The following is a 20,148-nucleotide window of genomic DNA, read 5'->3' on the forward strand; positions in this document are numbered from 1 at the left end:
TCAATCCACTGAGCCACTCCAGCCAGGGTAAGAGGGTTTTTTTTTTCAACCCACTCAGTTTATCTCTGACTTTTAACTGAAATATTTAAGCCATCAACATTTAATATAACTAGTAAAATGGTTAGTTTTAGGTCTACCACTTTTACTATTTGTTTTCTTCGCTCCTCCGATGCATTTCTTCCGTTCATCCAACATCCCCTTTTCCGCACGTGCTTCTTGGCTGTCTCCTACGTCCCAGGCATGTTTCTAGGCGTCACCTCTGGCCCCAGTTCTCCTGGGGCTTCCACTGCAAGGGGGCGGGGTGAGAGGCAACAAAAATAACCCCAGAACGTGCGGTTCCGGGTGTGGCATGTGGCAGGAAGAAAAATGAAGCAGCTGAAGGGAGACGGGTTGAGGACATGGTGAGCAGTCAGGGAAGGCCCCTCGGAGGAGGTGCTGGGGGAGCCAGTCTCACAGAGAGCTGGGGGTAGCATTCCTAGCAGAGGGAACTGGAGGTGCGGAGGCTAGGAGGCCAGCCGGAGAGAGAAGGTCAGCAGCGGGGCTTGGGGGGGAGGGCAGCGGAGAGTGGGGGTGGGGGGAGGTGTTGGCAGGGAGGCGCCAAACGTCAGAGCCAGAGCGCGCAGGGCCTGTGGGCCGTGGTCAGGGCCACGACCACACATTTGGATTCCATCTCAAGCGGGGCCGATGTGACTTCCATTTCGGAAGCATCGTCCTGCTGTGTGGGAGACAGCGGGTGGCTGGGTGGGAACGACAGGACGGAGACCAGTTGGGAGGCGTCTGGGGACACCAGAGGGACAGGCCCAGCTGCCGGAGGGACAGCCTGGGTGAGGGGGCCGATCTGGGCTCGGTTAGGGCATGTGAGGGGGCCAGGGGGGGATTCAGGGAAGGCGGCATTTGTTTCTGGCTCAGACATATTGTAGCAGGACTGGCTACATGATTTTCAGGGCCCCGGGGAAAATGGAAATGTTTCCACTTTTCATGGCAGGGGGCCTTGTTCAAAATATGTTAGTACTGTCAAGACAGCAACGGCAGAGCTTTGCTGCAGCCCAGGGGACCTCTGCCACTGCCCAGAGCGCATGCCCAGGGAGCCGACCCAGGCGCCGGGCGTGAGCAAAAGGAGTGAACAGGGGTCACCCCTGGTGCCATGGGCCGTGCCTGGTAGACCCCAGCGGGAGCTGCCCAGCAAGGGGTCTGGGTGAGGCGGGTCCTCAGAAGGCTGCTGCTCTGAAGGGCACACCCAGTCCGACCTCAGAGCAGGTGTCCTGTGGGACGCCTGCTCTAAGTCTGGCACTGGGGGGCTTATTGACTGGATGTTTGTGCCCCCCCCAAAGTCAAGTGGGACAGCCCCAATCCCTGTGATGTGAGGGGTTAGGGGAGGGGCCTATGGGACGTCACTGGGGTTAGATGAGGTCGTGAGGATGGAGCCCCCATAATGGGATGATCGGCCTTGCAGGAAATGGGAGGCACGGCCCTCTCTCTCTCTCTCTCTCTCTCTCTCTCTCTCTCTCTGAGCACACACCCAGGAAAGCGGCGAGACGAGAAGGGACGGGCACTGGTGGGTAACAGAGTCCTCTGGGATGCTGGCCAAAACTGACCTCTACGAATGTGCGCGCGGGCGCGCGCTTGGCTTCCTGGTGGAATTAGAAAGAGCTTGAGTGACCGCTGCCCCAAGGCTCCCCTGCCTCCCAGGGGACTTTGCAGTCGCCTCCGCAAGGGCATCCTCAGCTGGGAGGAGCCCCCTGGTGGCAGTGAGGAGTTTGGGGGCAAGACTCCGCGGGTTCCCGCAGCCGCCCCCGAACTCCGCCCCTCCTCCCGTCGGTGCCCTCTCTGGGCGGCCCTGCGGCGCTGTCCGTCGTTGTCCCCCTCGGCCTCCGGGACCGCCCGGGGAGGCGTGTGTCCCAAACCGACCAGTGAGCCGGCGGGGACCCCGCCCCGCCCCTGCGCGCCCCACCCCGCCCCACCAAGAAGGGCGCGGAGCCTGATGGGACCGCACCGGGGCGCACCATGGTGGACCCCGCAGCGCTGCGCGACTGCCAGGTACGGCGGGGCGGCGGGCGCGGACGCCCCGCTGTGGGGTCCCCCACCGAGGGAACCAGCGGGACCCGGGCGCCTTCCCGCAAAAGTATTAACCCCTTAACGACGGCGTGGCGCTGCAGGGACGAGGGGCGGCAGTGCGGGGCTCCTTCGGGACCGCCGGGGCCGAGAGCCTGGCCCATTCTGCAGCCCGGGAAGGTGGCGTTCGGAGGGAGGCTCGGAGGGCCGGTGCTCACCGGCAGTAGCGGACACATCCTCACCCGGGGCGTCCCCGGCCTGTGTCCCGGGCAGGACGGAGTCCCTGGCAGGACGCCGAGGGTGGCAGTCACAGTGCGCAGTGCTGACGCTCTCGAGAAGTTCCCACTGACAGACCTGAGGGTCGGGTGGAGCGCCGAGACGCACCGTTTCCAGGATTAGCGGTCCGCGTGCACCTGGCGGTCCAGGTGGGGCGCCGCCCCCTCCGCCGAGCACGCCAGCGCCAGACCCCCGTCCGTCCCGCAGACCTCCGCTCTGCCTGCTCAGGGAGTTTTTCTGAGGGTCTGCTCCGCGCTGGGACACTTCCCAGCGCCCCCCCCCCCCCCAATGCATTCTTGAGCCCCATTCACAGAGGGGCAGGCCAAGGGTCTGAGGGAGGTCCATGCCCAGGGTCACACAGCTATTAAGAGGTCGCGAGGGTATGCCTGGGGGTCTGCCCCCCGCCCAGGGCGCAGCTCCCAGCTCTGCAGCATCTGTGAAATTCGTGGTGTGTGCCCCCCCCCCCACGCCCAGGCTAGGCCGGACAGAAACCCACGCCTGCACATGCTGGGGTCGGAGACATTCCGTGCCCAGGGGTTGGGTCCGTGTGCGCGTGTTTGGAGGGCTGCACCGGATAAGGCCCTGATATTCCCTCTTGCCGTGCGCAGGCGTGGAAGGATGCTGGCCTCCCACTCTCCACCCCAAGCAACGAGGCCTGCAAACTGTTTGATGCCACCCTGACCCAGGTAATGCCCTCCAAGGGAAACGGCCCCCTCCATAAAGGTGCAGGGTGAGGTTTCTGAAATGGGTGCGTGCTTTTCATTCGTTTGTCATGGTTAAATTTTGGGGTGCACCCCACCGCTACATTCTCTCGTGCCACAACATGAACGGCGCTCACACCGCGTGCGGGGTGCCCCGTATTCCCTAACCTCTCGCTGAAAGCACGTCGCGGTCGGCGTTACCTCCGCTGTGCTCGCAGGTATAACGACAGCCGCGAGCAAGCACAGGACTCACGCATTCAGAGCTTCCCAGTTTTATCAGCAAGCACCCCCTTATTTTATAAACAGAGAAGCCGGTCGACCCATCCCTACCCAGATCTCCTGGGAGGCGTAGGCTCCTGCTTGGGTAGAGCAGGCTCCCTGGGGACCCAAACATGCCTCCCAGTGCGGGGACGGGTCCTGGCATGGGGCCGATGATGGCTCAAGTGGCACAACGATGCTTTGGGAAGTGGCGGATGCTTTTTAATTGCACGGAGACTTTAGCGATCGTCGCGACCGACTGCCGCCGTGAATCTGTGTGCTCTGCACCCCAGGACAGGAAAGAAAGGGGCACCTTGGAAACCTCCCCGCCAGCGCCCGGCGTGGCTGAGAGGTCCCCCTAGTGGTGAGCGGGCAGCAGCAGCCGCTTGTTGGGGCTGGTCTGCGAGGGCGCAGATTCCTTGCACAGGGGCCACGCCCCGTGGGGCGTGGTCTGCGGAGGGTTAGCTGTGGGGCTCCCGAGGGGAGGAGAGAGACCCTGCCCCGAGGCTAATCTGGGAGGCTGTTCCCCTCACCTAGGGCTGTGCCCAGATCTTCCTGGTCATTTCTAACACCCGTGAAGGAGCCTGTAATTTTAGACCTGGGAGGGTCTCAGAGGTTAGTTCCTGCTGTTTTGTGTGGCCGGCGGGGAAACTGAGGCCCAGCGAGCTGACTCGTGCAGGGAGCCGGAGAGGAGGAAGGTGGGAAGCTAGAGCCGGTCTTTCTCAGGGGCGGTGAGATGGCTGCGTCCTGACTCCATCCGCGCAGCGTAAGGACCAAGAAAGCTTCTAGAAATATAAGGACCGTGCAAAAAGCAACTAGTGCCCTGGCTGGTGTGGCTCAGTGGATTGAGTCCCGGCCTGTAGGCCAAAGGGTCGCCGGTTCAATTCCCAGTCAGGGCACAGGTCTGGGTTGTGGGCCAGGTCCCCAGTAGGGGGTGTGTGAGAGGCAACCACACACTGATGTTTCTCTCCCTCTCTCCCTCCTTTCCCCTCACTCTAAAAATAAATTTCAAAAAAAGAAGCCGTAAATGGTGAAATGCCTTGCAGAGGAGCTCCAGTGCGTGCATTCGAGCTCTGTCCGCGTCCTCCCCTCCCCTTTCGGCCTCTGTAGAGCAGCGAATCTCAGCCTTTTCACCTCCTGGCACACGAAATAATTACTGCAATTCTGGGGCACACCGAAAATATATTCTTTACTCACCTGACCAAAAAACACGTGTCATTTTGTGATTCACTCACAAAAACGCTATTGTTGTGTTGGCTGTTGTCCGTTTGTTTGACCCTCACTGGAGGATATGTTTGTTGATTTTTAGAGAGGAGGAAGGGAGAGAGAAACATCGATCAGTTGCCTCCCACGCATGCACTGGCCGGGGCTCAGACCCGCTACTTAGGTCTGTGCTCTGACCGGGGATCGAACCCACAACCTTTGGTGCACGGGGTGACCTGCCAACCCACTGAGCCACCCGGCCAGGACGGCTGTTGGTTGTCATTTTTACATTTGACCATCTAGGGGAAAAGAAGTCAGTGCCCCGGACTAAACAGTCAGAGAGCACATGTTTTAAAAACTTCTCGCGGCGCACCGGTTGGAAACCGCTGCTGGAGAGCATCGATTTGTCCCGCGGCACGCTCGCCCTTGCGGTGACGGCCCCCCGCCACCTGTGCACGCTGCACCCGGTTTCGGCGTCGCCGTGCCATCCCGTGTCAGAGCATGGGCCCCCGGAGTGTCTGCACAGCTCCCCCACGTCTTCTTAAAACACACACACTCACTCTGTAGATGCAGGCCGGGCTGCTGCCAGGCAGGGCACGCTCTGAAATCTAACACGTGCTTGTCGTTTTAGGGGTTTTTTTTTAAAGGTTTTATTTTTTTTGTTTGTTTGGGGTATTTTTTTGCTTTTTTAAATTAAATTTAATTTACTTTTTTAAAAGATTTTATGTGTTTGTATTTAGAGAGGGGAAGGGAGGGAGAGAGGAAGAAAAACACCAATGTGTGGTTGCCTCTCACGCGCCCCCTACTGGGGACCTGACTGGGGATCGAAACTGTGACCCTTTGGTTCGCAGCCCGCGCTCCATCCACTGAGCCACACCAGCCAGGGCAAAATAGGCTTTATTTAAAGAGAGAAAGGATAGAAACAAATAGACCAAATGGTCAAAGCGGTGGGTGACATGTGTTTCAGGGCTCGGCCTAACTCCCCGTAATGGGTGTTCACTGTGGTTCTCCGGGAAGGGGCTGACCCAGACGGAGGAAGGCTCTCCCCGTGGCGCCTGACGTCCAGGCCCCTGGCAGGGCAGCAGCTGCCGTGGGGGCAGGTCTCGGTCCGGCAGGCTCACCGCCCCCAGGAAACGTGCCTGGCGTGTCGAGTGGTCGGCAGTCTCTCCACCTGGGACTGCCCCAGTTACGGTTTTCCTGAGAGTCCAGAAAACACTCCGTGTTCTAGAGAGAAAAAACACCACGCTTTAGATACGTGCCTTTAGGAACACAAGTGAAGGGTCCCCCGGGGACAGCTCTGTGTGCCCCTTTTTCTGTTTCAGTACGTGAAGTGGACCAACGACAAGACCCTCGGCGGCATCGAGGGCTGCCTGTCGAAGCTGAAGGCAGCAGATCCGAGCTTCGGTGAGGGGCGCCTCCCTGGGCTGAGGAGCCCCCGGCCCCAGGGGGCGGAGGGGCAGGCTGGCATTTGCCCCGAGCAGGGAGCGGGAGGGAAGGCGCCAGCCAGTGTTGCGGTTGGAAGGCCAGCTGCTCCCGTAGAGGTGTCGGGCTCTGGAGGAGAGGCGTCTTCCCGAGCTCCCTGCGCGTTGCATGTCAGTTCTGCAGAGGGGAGTGCGGCCCCCTTCTTCACGGGAACGAGGCTCGGAGAGAGCGGGAAAGCTACCCAAAGGCAGCAGCTGCCAGTGGAGCCAGGCGGAACTCCGCGCTGCTGGCGGGGGCACAGCGCACAGCCGGCCTGCCCCTGGGATGTGTGCTGCTGGCCTCGAACCTGGGGCTGGGGCGGGGCCCTCCGAGTCACCAGCTGTCCCCACCCTTTCCCCAGCGATGGGCCACGCCATCTCTACTGGCCTCGTGCTCATCGGCACCGGAAGCTCCGTGAGGCTGGACAAAGAGCTGGACCTGGCCGTGAAGAACATGGTGGAGATTTCCAACCGCCAACCCCTGACGCAGCGGGAGCGGCTGCACGTGTCCGCGGTGGAGGCCTTCGCCAGGGGGTGAGGGGTGAGGGGCGCCCCCGGGCGGGGGACTGGCGCTCCAAGGCCGGGCTGGGCGATGCCACAGGCTGCCCAGAGCGCCCGGGAGGGGACCCCTCGGGGTGATTCTCACTGCGCCTCCCGAGCCCGTGCAGTGGGAAGTGCCGTCCAGCCTGCCGCCCTGGCCCCGGTGGACTGCTGGCCCAGGGAGCAGCCGGCGGAGGGATTCCCCATGCGGCCCTCGAAGCAACCTACCGCGTGTTGCTTTGTATGATGCGCACAAACTTTCAGGAAAGACAGCTTTAGTTTTAATTTTTAAATTTTACTTATGTATTTATCTATCTATTTATTTTTATTTAACGAATATATTTATTTATTAAATAAAATAACAAATTTTTATTTATTATTTTTATTAATAATAAAATAATAATAATAATATTTATTAATAATAATATAATAATAGGGGTGCTGGCGCAGGGCTGGGTTCTGCCAGGACGCTTCCTGCCGATGGTCCGTGGGCCCCACTGCCATTGTCCGTGGCAGCCTGTCGGACCGGTTTTTTGTTTGTTTGAATTCGAGAGTGCAGTTTCCGACCGGTCTATCAGTTCCGAGCCTGCCCTGGGCACTTTCATACATATATAGGTACAGTGAAGCCCTCGCTGCCTGCCGGCGATTCATCCCACGGCTTTAGCCAAAACAACATAAAACGAGACCAGTGTTACCACGGGCCACTCGATAGAAATGAGTTGAGTCCCTGCAGGGTCCCGTCGTCACAATAAAAGCCACGAACAGAATGATGTCCTTGGAAGACCTGCTGTATGTCGTGTGTGTTTTTAAGACCGGTTCAGGGCAGACCCACAAGCCGGCCGGAAACGACACCTTCTTGCCCCCCCCCCGTCCCCACGCGTGGGACCTTGTGTGCCCCCGTGCTGAGGACCCCTGTCGGCCCCCCAGGGACTTCCCCGGAGCCTGCGAGCTGTGGGAGCAGATCCTTCGGGACCACCCGACCGACATGCTGGCTCTCAAGTTCTCCCACGACGCCTACTTCTACCTGGGCCAGCAGGAGCAGATGCGGGACTCTGTGGCCCGGATCTACCCCTTCTGGACGCCTGACCTGCCCCTCAGCAGGTGCGTGCCCGCCGCAAGTCACGCCCTTCCGCTGTCCTCCTAGGTCTTTAACTCGAAAAGCCTTCGTTTTCTTCGTTTGATCTTTTTAAAAAGATTTTATTTATGTTTAGGGAAGGGGGAAGGAAGGGAGAAAAAGAGGAAAACATCAGTGTGTGGTTGCCTCTCATGCGCCCCCTACTGGGGACCTGGCCCGAAACCCAGGCACGTCCCCTGACTGGGAATAGAACTGGCGACCCTTTGGTTCGCAGGCTGGCTGGCGCTCAGTCCACTGAGCCACACCAGCCAGGGTGTGACCTTCTTGCCATCGAGGCAGGACCGCCGTGTGTCAGTCAGCACAGGCAGGGTTTTGCTGCGGGAGCGAACGCACTGCAGCCTGACGCTCCGGGGCTCGTGACGGCCGACATTTGCTGCTCACGCGTGCCACGGGCCCACCGCCGACGGCTGCGCTGTGCACCCGTGCCGTTCGTGTCTCCCTCTGGCACCCTGGCTGGTGAAGCCACTGCTGTCTGGACGCGCCAGTCGCTGAGAGGGAAAGGGAGCTCTCCCGGGTCGTTGGCCAGAGCTGGCCGCCCACCCTCAGGAGGCCGGGAGGGGCAGCGGCACCAAGTGCTCGGGGAGAGGGGCGGAGCCAGCCCTGCACACAGTCACCTCCGGTGCATCTCAGTGCACCTTGTTGCGAAGGTCGAGCAGTTGGCTGGGTGGAAGGGCTCCGTGAGTTCTCCAGAGAAATTAACCGATACGATGTGTGTACCTATGGTTACGTTGTTTCCATGTACGTGTAAATGTCGGCACCTGCATCCACGTGGAGGGGCTCATTCGAAGGGGGTGGCTCAGGCTCTCGGCACTGGCGGTGGGATGTCCCTGCCCAGCTCCGGCCCTGCCCCCATCCTTGCACGGCTGGCTGCCTGGTCCTGTGTGTGCGTCTGTCTCTGGGTCCAAATCCCCCTCTCCTGCCTCCTGTAGCACGGACGCCAGCCACCAGACTTAGGGCCACCGCGCTCCGCTCCCCTGCACCGCACCCCGCTCCCCTGCACCGCACCTTAACTTTATCTGCTCTGCAAACACCTCGATTCCACATTCGGACTCGGTCTGCCCCCTGCAGGTCACATTGAGGGTTGCATGGTCCCGGTCCACTTTTTTAAAAAGGCTTTTGTTCTGTCCTTAGCTACGTGAAAGGCCTATACTCCTTCGGGTTGATGGAAACCAACTTCTACGATCAGGCGGAGAAGCTCGCCAAGGAGGTAGGCGGGCCCTTCCCGAGGTGCCGGCCTCAGGGGGCCGTCGGGTGGGGCCGGGGTGGGACGGCTGCCACTCGGGTGACCCCCGTCGGGTTGCCCACTCTGGGCCTGTGTCCTGGGAGATGCGGCAGGAGGGGCGCCAGGGGACAGAGCAGCTGCCCCCGCCGCCTGCCCCTGCCGTGGTCCGCAGGGCCGTGCTGCGCGGATGCCCTGTCGAGGCGGGGAAGGCGGACAGTGCGGGGCAGGGTGGGCCCCCTCCCACTTGGGCTGCGGGGCGGGCGGCCCTGGGCACCCCGGCCCTGTCTCCAGAGCCCACATCCTGCAGCTGGAGCTGGAACTCAGTAGGTGGGAGGGACACATTGCGTGGACACATTGGTGCTCCCACCGTGGACCCCTGTTTCCGAGTGTCACTTGAGTCCCCAGGCTTCTGGTCGTCCAGCTCCGTGACCTGGGGCTGGGGGGGGTCAGCTAAGAAAGGTCCCCCAGGGACCGTGGCAGCTGGGCCTCCCTGTGGCGTGGCACCCATCTGGGCACCCGAGGGCTGGCAGGGTGTCTGAGAAGCCACACGGAGCCCCAAAGGTGCAGGCGGTGGAGGACGGGGGCGCCCCCGCCTGCTCCCTTCCAGCCCATCTCCCAGCCCCGTCCCCCCTGCGGGCACCCGGAGTCCGACCCCAGCACCAGCACGGCACGGGCAAACACCAGGCCCGGCCGGGCGGTGACGGTGACCGCCACGGCCCAGGAGAGCAGGCGGAGGTCTGCAGAGGCCTCGGGTGGTGGCCCCGGGGCCATGTGGCTCTGCGCCAGGCCCCAGGGCCGGAAGGGCGCAGGGCGGCCCTCGGAAGGGCAGCGAGGAACCGCCGCACAGGCTGAGGCTCAGGGTGGAGGTGGGTGGGGCGGGCCCTGGGAGCAAAGGCCAGAGGCGGCGGCAGGACTTTGGGCCCCAGGGAGCCTCTGGCAGGGGAGCAGGAGTGGGGGGGGGAGTGTGCATTGACCTCAGCGGGGGGGGGGGGGGCAGGAGCCAGCGCCCGGAATCTCTGTTTGGTGAGGGAGCAGCAGCTTAGTGGCTCCTGTCCCAGGGCCCTGCTCAACTGCGCCTCTGCCACCTCCCGAAGCCTCCTGGTCCCCAGGGCACCACCGTCCCTACAGACCCGATCTTTCTCACCACGTCCCCAAGTGGCCTGGGCGGGGCCCGTGCAAGCGGGGGCTGGAGCAGGACCGGGGGCGGCAGGGCTCGCCAGGGAGGACCGGTGGGCTTCGCCCCTGCAGCAGGTGCTGGCCCTCCCGCCACTGCCCTGGGAAAGGCACGGGGGCCGGGACCTGATGCAGGGAGCCTGGGTCTGTTTGGGGGACCCCGGAGCTCCCAAGCAGTGCTCCTCGCCTGGCGGCAACAGGTGCCACCATAAGTGTGTTCAGTAAGTGTGAGCTGAACACACGAGTCAAGAACGAGGCCTCTGTGTGGTTAAAATCGCGGCCTCGTGTATGGCCAGCCTGGCTGGCCACGGTCCAGCTTGCCGGTCACGTGAGCGGCTATTTTTACTAACAGTAGTGACGTCAGAACAGCCCAGAAAGTCACGCGTGTGGCCGTCCCACACACGTGGCTGGGAAGGGGCTGCCAGGAGTCTGAGGGGCCCTGGGGAGTCAGCGCGGCCCGGGGGCCCGCACAGCGTCCCAGAGGCAGACGGGTGACTCGGCTGCATTCAGGGGGCTGGGCGCAGGCCCCGCCGCCTGGTCCTGGGCGGGTCGCGCGGCCGCCTCCGTGGAGCGGGCGGTGGTGCCCCTCCGGCAGGCCCTACCGATGGTCGGCGGGGCTGGTGTCTGAGGCCGAGCCCTGTCCCCACGCTTGCCCACCCCAGCGCCCGGCCGTCCGGCTTGGGCCCCTTGCGCATAACTCGGGGACGCCCGGTGGCCCGGCAGCCTGACTGACCCTCGTCGTCTGGACCCTCTCCCACCCCCTCCCCCGCCAGGCGCTGTCTGTGAACCCGGCGGACGCCTGGTCGGTGCACACCGTCGCCCACGTCCACGAGATGAGGGCGGAGGTCAAGGACGGGCTGGACTTCATGCAGCGCTCGGAAGCCCACTGGAAGGTGCGAGTCCGGCCGCCGCCGGGGTGGTGACCCGCCTGGGACACCCCGTCCATCCCCTGGCGCTCGGCCAAGGCGTGCGGACAGCCGTTGCGGGGAGCAGCTTAGTGGTGGGGAACCCCTGTTTGGGCGGGGGGTGTTTCCGTGGAGCCACAGCGTCCCCTGCGAGCCACACACCGCCCGCCCCAGCCAGTGCTGTGCAGGCGATTCTCGGACTGGCCTCCGCCTGCGGCAGCTGGTGGGAGAGGCGGGTAAGAGAGCTCCCGGGGAAACGAGCGCCCGGCAAGGCGGGGGCCCTAAGCCTCCTGGTGCCAGTGGGTCCAGCACGGCCCTGAGAGTCGGCGTGGGGATACATGTGCAGGGCGGGCCCGCCTGGATTGGGGTGCCTGTGGGGCATGGGCACGGGCCCCCCGCTCCCCTCCTGGTGTCCCCCCCATGGTGGCCTCCCTCCTCTCTGTGCACCTGCCGATCCCAGGTTTGCACCTGGCACACAGCCCGACCACCTGTGCAGGAGTAGTCCGCTGCCCTGCCCTTCTCTTTGCCCTGCACTGATTTATTGGGGTGCCCTGGGCTGACTGGACCCACGGTGGGCCTCAGCAGCTGGGGGTGGGTTTCTCACTCATTTCTCCACGCCGTGCACGAGGCAGACGGGGCCTGAGCTGCCAAGCCCCCAGCCCTGGGGCGGACAAGCCGCTGGCCTCCCAGCCGCCTCGGCGAGTTCAGGCGTGTACGTGCCACCCCTCAGCGCTGCAGGGTGACACGGGGGCCCGGGACACGGGCCCCACGCTCAGAGGTGTGGGGTTCTGGGAAAAACCACCTCTGGTCCCTCCTCCCTGGAGGCCGTCCGGTTGTTCTCAGCCCTCCCCTCCTTCCCCAGGGCTCCGACATGCTGGCCTGCCATAACTACTGGCACTGGGCTCTGTACCTGATCGAGAAGGTAAGGCGACCGGCTGTCTCGGCCGGCGCGGCGCCCGGGGAGGAAAGGCCGGTCTCCCGTTCTCGGTCCGTCGCATCCCGCTCAGTCACGTGTGGTGGTGACCCGTTTCGGTGGGGCCCCGCTGCAAGAGAGCAGTCAGGTTTCCCAGTAGCTTTTTAAAAAGATTGTACTTACTTATTTTGAGGGAGAAGGCGAGGGGGGGAGAGAAACATCGATGTGTGGCTGCCTCTGGTGCGTGCCCTGACCAGGGACGGAACCCACTACCCAGGCCTGTGCCCCGACCAGGAATCGAACTGGTGACCCCTCTTTTCGCGGGAGGACACCCAGCCCCCAGAGGCACCCTGGTCAGGGCTCAGATAGCTCTTCAGGCTTAAACCACAGCAGGCACACTGCCCTGTCTGGCCCCAGGGACCACATGTGTCATGTGTGGTCTGTGGGGCCACCCGGACCGAGCGTCTCCCTGCTGCCAGAGTCACCTGCGGCGCCCCTGAGCCACAGGCTGGACCCGAGGGAGCCGAGAGACACTCCGAGTGCTCTGCCCCTGTGGCCCTGTGGAGCAAGGTGTGGGGCCACCCGGGGCCCTAGTGAGCCCGCTCCTGGGTCCCACTCTCAGGGACGGTGCTGCTTATCATGGAGAAACACCGGAGGCTCCCTAAATGCCCAGAGAGAAATGCTTGGAAGATGGGGATCTCGTAGTGACATGGAGAATTCAGTGACCCACAGTGTAGCCGGAAGCAGTGACCGTTGTATAGACAGTGAGGAAAATAGAGAAGAGACTAGAAGAAGCCATGGCTGGTGTGGCTCAGTGGATTGAGTGCAGGCCTGCGAACCAGATGGTCACTGGTTTGATTCCCCCGTCAGGACACATGCCTGGGTTATGGGCCAGGTCCCCAGTGGGGGTGTGTGAGGGGCAACCACACATTGAGCTTCTCTCCTTTTCTTTCTCCCTCCCTTCCCCTCTGTAAACATAATTAAATAAAATCCTTTTTAAAAAACGACTAGAAGAAATACCGAAAGCAGCGTGCCGCCTTTGGGACAAGCGCTGCACAGGAATAATCATGCTGGGACCGGCCCTCCCGGGGCACGCGGGGCGCCTCTGTGTCTCGGGATGGGAAGCAAAGCCCGCGCAGGCGCGGCTCCCACGCCGGGCCGCGGTCGGCACCAGCGTGCCCACCCCTCTGTAACGTGCCGGGGGGCGGGGGGCGCTGCGGCGCACTCGCCCCGCCCGCTCCCGACACCAACCCCGCGACCCTCGCTTTTCCAGGGCGAATACGAGGCCGCGCTGACCATTTACGACGACCACGTAAGTCCACGTTTGCACACGCTCGGGTTTGTCGCCCCAGCTTGGCCTTTGGTCTCTAGACCTTTGCGCGCATCCCCGCTGTCCCGGCCAGAAACAGGAGCTGCAGCAGGGACACGCGTGTTGTGGGAGGAGGAGGGTGAATCCGCTGGACGCCACCGGGACTGACCGCGGCCGGAGTGGCATGAAGACGGTCCAGGGGCCGTGCGCCCCCTGGTGGGCATTGAGAGAGTTGCACGTCTCAGTTGGCCATCCCTGAAATCCCAGTCATTTTCCGGGGACCCCCCATCTTCCCGCGGGAATGTTTTATTGCAGAACGTGTAAGTGACACAAAACCTGCCCTTGTGGCCGTATGTGGGCGTCTGGTTCGGTGGCATTGAGTCCATTCGCGTTGGTGTGCATCTGACCCCACTCCCCCACCCCCCACCTCCGGGCCGTCTCTCTCCCCAGCTGAGTTCTGTGCAGGATAAACACCCGCTCCCCCTCCCCTCCCCCAGCCCCTAGATTCGCTTTCACGAGGGGAAAAGCCTCCCCCACGCGCCCAGGCACCCCAGTAGGGGCTTAACGGCGGAGGCCTGGGCTCAGGGAAGTGTCTGAACGCCCGGAAGGACACTCGGTGATGTTTCCTCAAAGTCATCCTTCTGAGTTGTCCGGGGTTCCTGGTGGGACCTGAGGGGCAACCAGAGCCGTGTGCCATGGGGTGGAGAGCCCAGCGCCCCAGAACCGTGGCCGGGAAGCCTCGTCTGCCTGCGGCACCGGGGGTCCGGGGCTGGGGGCGGGAGGCGGCCGGTGCCGGAGCCGGCACGGGCTGCCCGGGGGCGCTCTCTCTCCTCAGGTCTGCACCTGGGGGGCCCTGAGCCTTGGCGGAGGGTGGGGGGGCCATGGTGGGTGGGGACCTGGGCTTGCTGAGGCCCCGCCCACCGTGCGTTCCAGATCCTCCCCAGCCTGCAGACCAGTGGCACGATGCTGGACGTGGTGGACTCCTGCTCCATGCTGTACCGGCTGCAGATGGAAGGTGGGGATCTCTGCTCTCCCACTGGTCCCCTCTCCCCGTCCCTCCCGCGTGACGAGGGCACAGGGCTGTGCCGGCGCTTGTGAGCTGGCGAGGCCTCCCAGTCCCGCGACCGGCCTCGGGACGCGTGACCCACCAAGGCTGCGGCCGCCTCCCAGCCGCCCGAGCCCGTGGGACCGGGCCACCGCTGCCCTTTGTCCCAGTTCCCACCACCCCCGTGTTCAGGCCTCGGGCTCCGGCTGGCACCGGGCCGCCCGTCTCTGGGTGCTGCCTCCTCTTCTAGAACGAGGCGGGTGGACGTTTCTCAACTCCCTGGGATTGCAGAGCGTTTACTCCACATAGTCACCCTGTGCTCTGCAGGCAGTCTGGAAGAGCCCGCCCCCAGCTCTGAGGGCAACGGAGGGGGCTTCCGGCCAACTGCTGGGGTGCCGGCTGGGCCTCTTCTCCCTCCCAGGCCCGGCAGAGCCAGACCCGGGCCTGCTCTAGGCCCTGGGCCAGCAGGGCCATGTGGGAGTGAGGCCGGGCCCAGGCAGGCGGTTCACGAGGGCTCCTGGAAGGCTTCCCGGTGGAGGTGAAGTGTGAGCCGTGGGAGGGTGTGCAGGGTTCTGCCAGGTGGGGACGGGAAAGGGTGTTACGTGCAGAGAGCGGCCTGCCCAGAGCCCCCAGGACACAGAAGCCAGCAGCCTGCCGTGGGGACGTGTGACCGGAGGGTAGGGGCAGTGTGGTCGGACCGAGCAGAGGAGCCTGCCAGAGCAGGGGAGGACAGGCTCTGGGATGGGTCCTCGGAGTCGTGGGGCTGAGGCGGGGCAGGCGGAGGCGGGGTGCACACTGAGGGGGCCGGGAGATCCTTGTGGAGACCCGGGGGCAGGGCGGGAGCCCGGGGATCTGTGATGAGGGGGCTGCCGGCTCCTGGACGTCCAGCGGCAAGGCTGGGACAGTGACGCCTGGACTGGTGGGGGGCCTGCGTCCCAGGTCCCACCGAACCGTCCAGAGCCATTGGGGGCAGTAAGTGAGAGGCCGCAGGTGCGGTGAGGGGGGGCAGGGGCAGGGGGACAGGCCACCCACCCCCTCCCCATGCAGCGTGGACACTCGGGAGTCATGTCCATTGTTGGCCAGCTGAGAAAGGGAGGTCGAGGGCGACACTTCGTGTTATGAAGGTGCCCATGGGAGAAGTCGGAGAATCCGGCAGCTTCCGGCGGCCGGGAGGACTGGGGCTGGGTTGGGGTGGAAGGCAGTGCTGGCGATAGGCTGGAAGCAGGGAATGGTGAGAGCTGGAAATGTGGACATGGAGGCAGAAGCAGGCTGATACTCAGCAGATTTTTATTGAGCATCTGCTACGTGTCAGGGTCTGCACTGGCAGTTGACGTGGGAAGAATTTAAAAAGTGGTTTGGGACTTGTTAAAGGGGCCAGAGCCTATTTAATCCCCTCCAGTGTTTGTTTGTTTTTTTTTTTTACTTTTTTTTTCTAAGATGACTTATTTGTTTGTGTTAGAGAGACAGGAAGTGGAGGAGGAGAGGGAGAGAAACATCAATGCATGAGAGATACATCATTTGGCTGCCTCTCACGTGGCCCCCAGGCCCACAACCCAGGCATGTGCCCTGGCTGGGAATCGAACCAGCGACCCTTTGGTTCAGAGGCCCACACCCAATCCACTGAGCCGCACCAGCCAGGGCCCTGTCATGGTTTTTGACGTTAGCATTCTACCTTACGCATCTGCTGCTTTTATAATTGAACGAAGGCAACATACACTGGGCCCGAAGTCCTCAGCACACGGCCAGCCACGGCTGGCCCGCCCTGCTCCCGGGCCTGCCCCCCGCCCCCGGAACAGGATCGGGTCGGGGGGCTCCTGGCTGTGCGGGCAAAGCAGGCACCCCGGAGCCTCACACCACGCCCCTGGGTCTCCTCCCGGCGTCCTCAGGGGTGTCCGTGGGCGACCGGTGGCAAGCCGTCCTGCCGGTGACCCGGAAGCACAGCCGTGACCACGTCCTGCTGTTCAACGACGCACACTTTCTGATGGCATCGCTGGGCGCTCGGGACGCCCAGACCACGCAGGAGCTGCTGGCCACCCTGCAGGACGTCAGCGAGTATGCCGAGGGGCCCGGGTTCCGGAAGCCCCCGCTGCTGGGGAGGCGGGAGGTGGGCCCCTCGGGGGAGCCCAGACGTGTGCCCACAGGTGTGCCCCCACGTGAGCGCACCCTGCAGGGGGTCCGAGGTTCCCCCAGCCACAGAGGTGCCTGTCCATCCCCGGGGGGGGGGTGGCAGCCTTCACATCCCCCGGGGAGCCTCCCTCGGGGGACGCACGCGGTGGGGCCCCAGAACCAGGGAGACCTGCTGCTGACGAGACCCGGGGTCTCGGAGGAGCACTTACCCGCCCCGGGGACAGGGCTCGCCGAGGCAGGCGGGTCGGACAGCGGTGGTGGGGGCCCTCGCCCATCACAGCAGCGGCCGGAGGGCGTCCGGCGAGGCGTCCTCACCTGCACAGGCCGCCAGACGCAGCCACCCCTCGTCTCCCACCCCCGGAGGCTGCGTCCCCGTGGCGTGTCCCGAGGCCTGGCGGAGGGTGACCGCTGTCACAGCCCGAGCGGGCCACCACTGTGGCAGTTTGTCCCGCCCTCCTCCCGGCAAGGCGCCTGGTGCTGTGGGAGCTGTGACTGCACCACAGGGAAGGCCCAGGGGGCCCACGACTCCCCGAGGGTTTGCTTCTTGCTTGTAAGAGGGGCTCAGAGCAGGCCCCCCGGTGCCATGACCCATGGCAGGGGGCACGCACGGGCCCACGGGAGACACTCATGCCCAGCGTGGGTGCCCGGCCTTGGCCGGCCCCGCCTGCAGCCCTCTGACAGCCGCAGGCTCAGCATGCTCCTGCTGCTTTACAGAAGGGCAAGCCGAGGCCCAGGGCCAGGCCCCCAGGACGCTGGAGCTGCACCCCGTGGACTGAGTTCAGAGCCCTGTTCTCTGCCCCCGGGTTGCTCCTCCCTGTCAGCTCACCCCTGTCAGCGCCCCGGCCGCGTGGCGGGCACAGGCCCGGGGGCCCCAGCCGAGTGGGCGCAAGGCGGCTCGCTCCGATGGCGCCGGCTGCTGAGGCACTCTCTCCGGCGGCAGGTCCCCCGGGGAGAACTGCCAGCACCTCCTGGCCCGCGACGTGGGGCTGCCCCTGTGCCGGGCGCTGGTGGAGGCCGAGAACGGGAACCCCGACCGCGTGGTGGAGCTTCTCCTGCCCATCCGCTACCGCGTGGTCCAGATCGGGGGCAGCAACGCCCAGGTGAGCCGCCCGCCTCGCGCTGCGCCGCCGCAACGGCTGCTGGGGCGCCCGGCCCCGCCTCCCCGAGGGGGCGTGCCCACGGGGTGCGGTCGGTGTCCTTGTCTTCATACCCCCAGCCGCTTTGTCCCCGAGAACAGGCGGCCCACAGTGGGGTGGGGTCAGGGGGGGGGGCAGTCCGGTCCCCGGCCCCACGTCTCGGGAGCCTGACCCGCCCGCCCGGTGGCCCCCAGAGGGACGTCTTCAACCAGCTGCTCATCCACGCGGCCCTGAGGTGCGGCGCCGGCGCCCACAGGAACCTGGCCCGGTGAGCCCCCGCCCACGCCTCCGGGGAGGTTTCTGGTCCCAGCTCCGTGTCTGACTCCGGGGGGCCTCCCCGTGGGCGGTGAGCGGTCCCCACCCCACTTGGTCTGGTCCACCGGCCGTGGTCCGGGCTCTTCGCCCCCCGCCCCCCCCCCCCCCCCCCCCCCGTGGTGCCAGCGCTTTCTTTAAACCTGGGGGTTCTCCCGCCCTCTCCTCTGCCGCTGGCTCCTCCCGGCTCAGCCTCAGCCGTGGCTCCCTGCCCCAGCACGCTCTGGTCCCCAAGCTCCCCAGTGGCCAAGGCCGCGGTGACGTGCTCTCCCTGGAATCCCAGTCCCCATCCACCCCAGAGGTGTCCTGGGGACGTTGTGAAACTGCCCAAGCACTGATGTCCCCACTACCCCCCAGCACCGGTGTGAGCACGCCAGGCTCGCGTCTGCACGCCTCTCCCCTTCCTCTCTCCAGGCCCCTCTGGAGGCGAGGCCCCCTGCCTCTGGCCCCTGCCCAGCCTGTCCCCTCTGCCGTGAGGCCGTCCCCTGTCCAGCCACCCGGGAAAGGGAGCGTCCTGCTCTCTGGCCACCTCAGCCCGGCCCCCCACTGCTGAGCCCCCGGGCCCCCCAGCCTTCCGGGAGGGTCAGCACGGCCTCCCCACGTGTCTCCGCAGGAGCCTGCTGATGGAGCGGGACGCGCTGAGGCCCAACTCGCCCCTGACCGCGCGGCTCATGCGCAAGGCGGCCTCCGTCCACCTCCTGCAGTGAGCGGGGCCTGCCGGCCACCCCAACGGCAGGTCCACGGCCCCACCGGCTCCTGAGGCTGAGGGGATGAGCCTGCTAAGGGTGACCTGGGGCCTTGAGCAACCCAGCAAGGGGGGTGCAAATCTGTGTACTAATGATTCAGACTCTTCCTCTAACTGTCGCTAAGGCCCGAGGGCCAGTGTTGCACAGCTGGCCGGACCCGACGTGGGTGCTGCTCCCCTCGCTGGCCCTGCGCACTGGCGTCCTCCCCGTCTCGCCCGGGACCCTCGCCCCTCCTGGCACCTCCTGGCTGTTCGAGTGTGGGCAGCAAGGGTGGGGTGGGGGCGGCTCAGCTCGGGAAGTGTCTCCACGGCCCCGAGGGGCAGCCCCCACTCCAGGCTGCTTTTGGGGAAAACCCTCATTGTCTTCACGTCCTGGGTTCGGTGGTCCGTTTCGGGGGGGGGGGGGTGGGAGGAGCCCGTGGCGGGCAGTGCCTTGCCCAGGTCACTGCGGAGACTCACCGCAGGCCCCCTTCCTCCCCGAGAGGGAGCCCGTCCCAGCCTGTAGCCTCAGCCCAGCGGCCGCGCCCGTGCACCCTGCACGGAAGCACAGGCCCGCGGGTGCCCTCCTGCTGCCTCTGGAGAGCAGCCTGGGAGCTGTCCCGGGGGCCCTTGGTGTCAGCGACTGGGGCTCGTCTCCTCTTTACTCTAAACTGCATCTCAGGGAGAGGCCTCCGTACTTGGCTTCCTTTGCCGACTGTGACTTCAGTCTCGCAGACGCAGGGCACCGGGCGGGCGTGCTTCCTGGGGTGCGAGGGTCGAGCTCGGGTTGCCCTGTGGCGGCAGAAGCCAAAGCACTGGGACACGCGGCGGTGGCAGCAAGCCTGGAGCCAGTCCTGTAAGCGGGCTTGGCCCCTGCTGCACCCCAAACCTGCCCCAGGTCCCTCCTGAGTGGGCACAGGTTTCCGTTTAAGGCGCCAACTCAGGTGTGCCGCGTGACGCCGGAACCCCCAGAGGGGGGAGGGCTCTCAGGCTGTGTGGGTGCGGCCTGAGGTCGGGGAGGGCCCCGAATGGATCAGCAAATTCCTGGGATTCAAGTAATTTAGCGTCCCCGGCCAGGTCACTCGGTTGGTTAGAGTGTTGTCCCGATACGCCAAGGTTAGGGGTTCGATCCCTGGTCAGGACACCTGCGCGAATCAGCCAATGAATGCGTGAATGAGTGGAACAACAGATCGATGCTTCTCTTTCTCTCGAATCAGTAACAAATAAAATAGTTGATTGGTTTATTTGACTGGCTCTTTCTGGGCGTCTCCCAGGGGCCAGGCCTGGGCTGGGTCCTGGGGAGACAGGCTTCTCCTTGAACTTGGGGTGCGGTGTATTGGGGTGTGGAGTCAAGAAGATGGGTAGTTACATTAGGGTTTTGAGAGAGGGGCAGTCTCTCCCCAGGAACGGGGGACTCATCCTCAGGGGGGAGCCTGTCCTTCACCCTGCGCTGTCCCCCCCTGCCACTCCCCTGGACAGCCGCTCACACCCCGTCCACCCTCCCCTCTCCGCGCTCCAAGCAGGACACAACTCGGCCGGGGGAGCAGGAGCCCTGGCCCGTCCTCTGCAGAGCCCCCCACCCCCACTGCAGGCTGGCGAGGGAGCCGCCGCAGCCCCGGGCACCTGCGCTGGTTACCGTCCCTTCCTCCCCAGCTGT

At 64.5% G+C, this 20,148-nt stretch overlaps 1 protein-coding gene across 1 annotated transcript; it reads left to right on the top strand.

Annotated features, from left to right (window-relative positions):
- Positions 1–1,884: 1,884 nt before the first annotated feature.
- Positions 1,885–19,727, top strand: TTC38 (tetratricopeptide repeat domain 38). Its single transcript, XM_028532660.2, has 14 exons — positions 1,885–2,037; positions 2,937–3,014; positions 5,813–5,894; positions 6,313–6,484; positions 7,418–7,591; positions 8,757–8,832; positions 10,794–10,913; positions 11,788–11,847; positions 13,112–13,150; positions 14,081–14,162; positions 16,079–16,244; positions 17,260–17,419; positions 17,650–17,723; positions 18,381–19,727. Exons 1-14 carry the CDS (start codon positions 2,005–2,007, stop codon positions 18,472–18,474), a joined length of 1,410 nt encoding a protein of 469 aa, XP_028388461.1. The 5' UTR covers positions 1,885–2,004; the 3' UTR covers positions 18,475–19,727.
- Positions 19,728–20,148: the final 421 nt, after the last annotated feature.

Source organism: Phyllostomus discolor, chromosome 2 (assembly GCF_004126475.2).
Source record: "Phyllostomus discolor isolate MPI-MPIP mPhyDis1 chromosome 2, mPhyDis1.pri.v3, whole genome shotgun sequence".
Taxonomy (NCBI): domain Eukaryota; kingdom Metazoa; phylum Chordata; class Mammalia; order Chiroptera; family Phyllostomidae; genus Phyllostomus; species Phyllostomus discolor.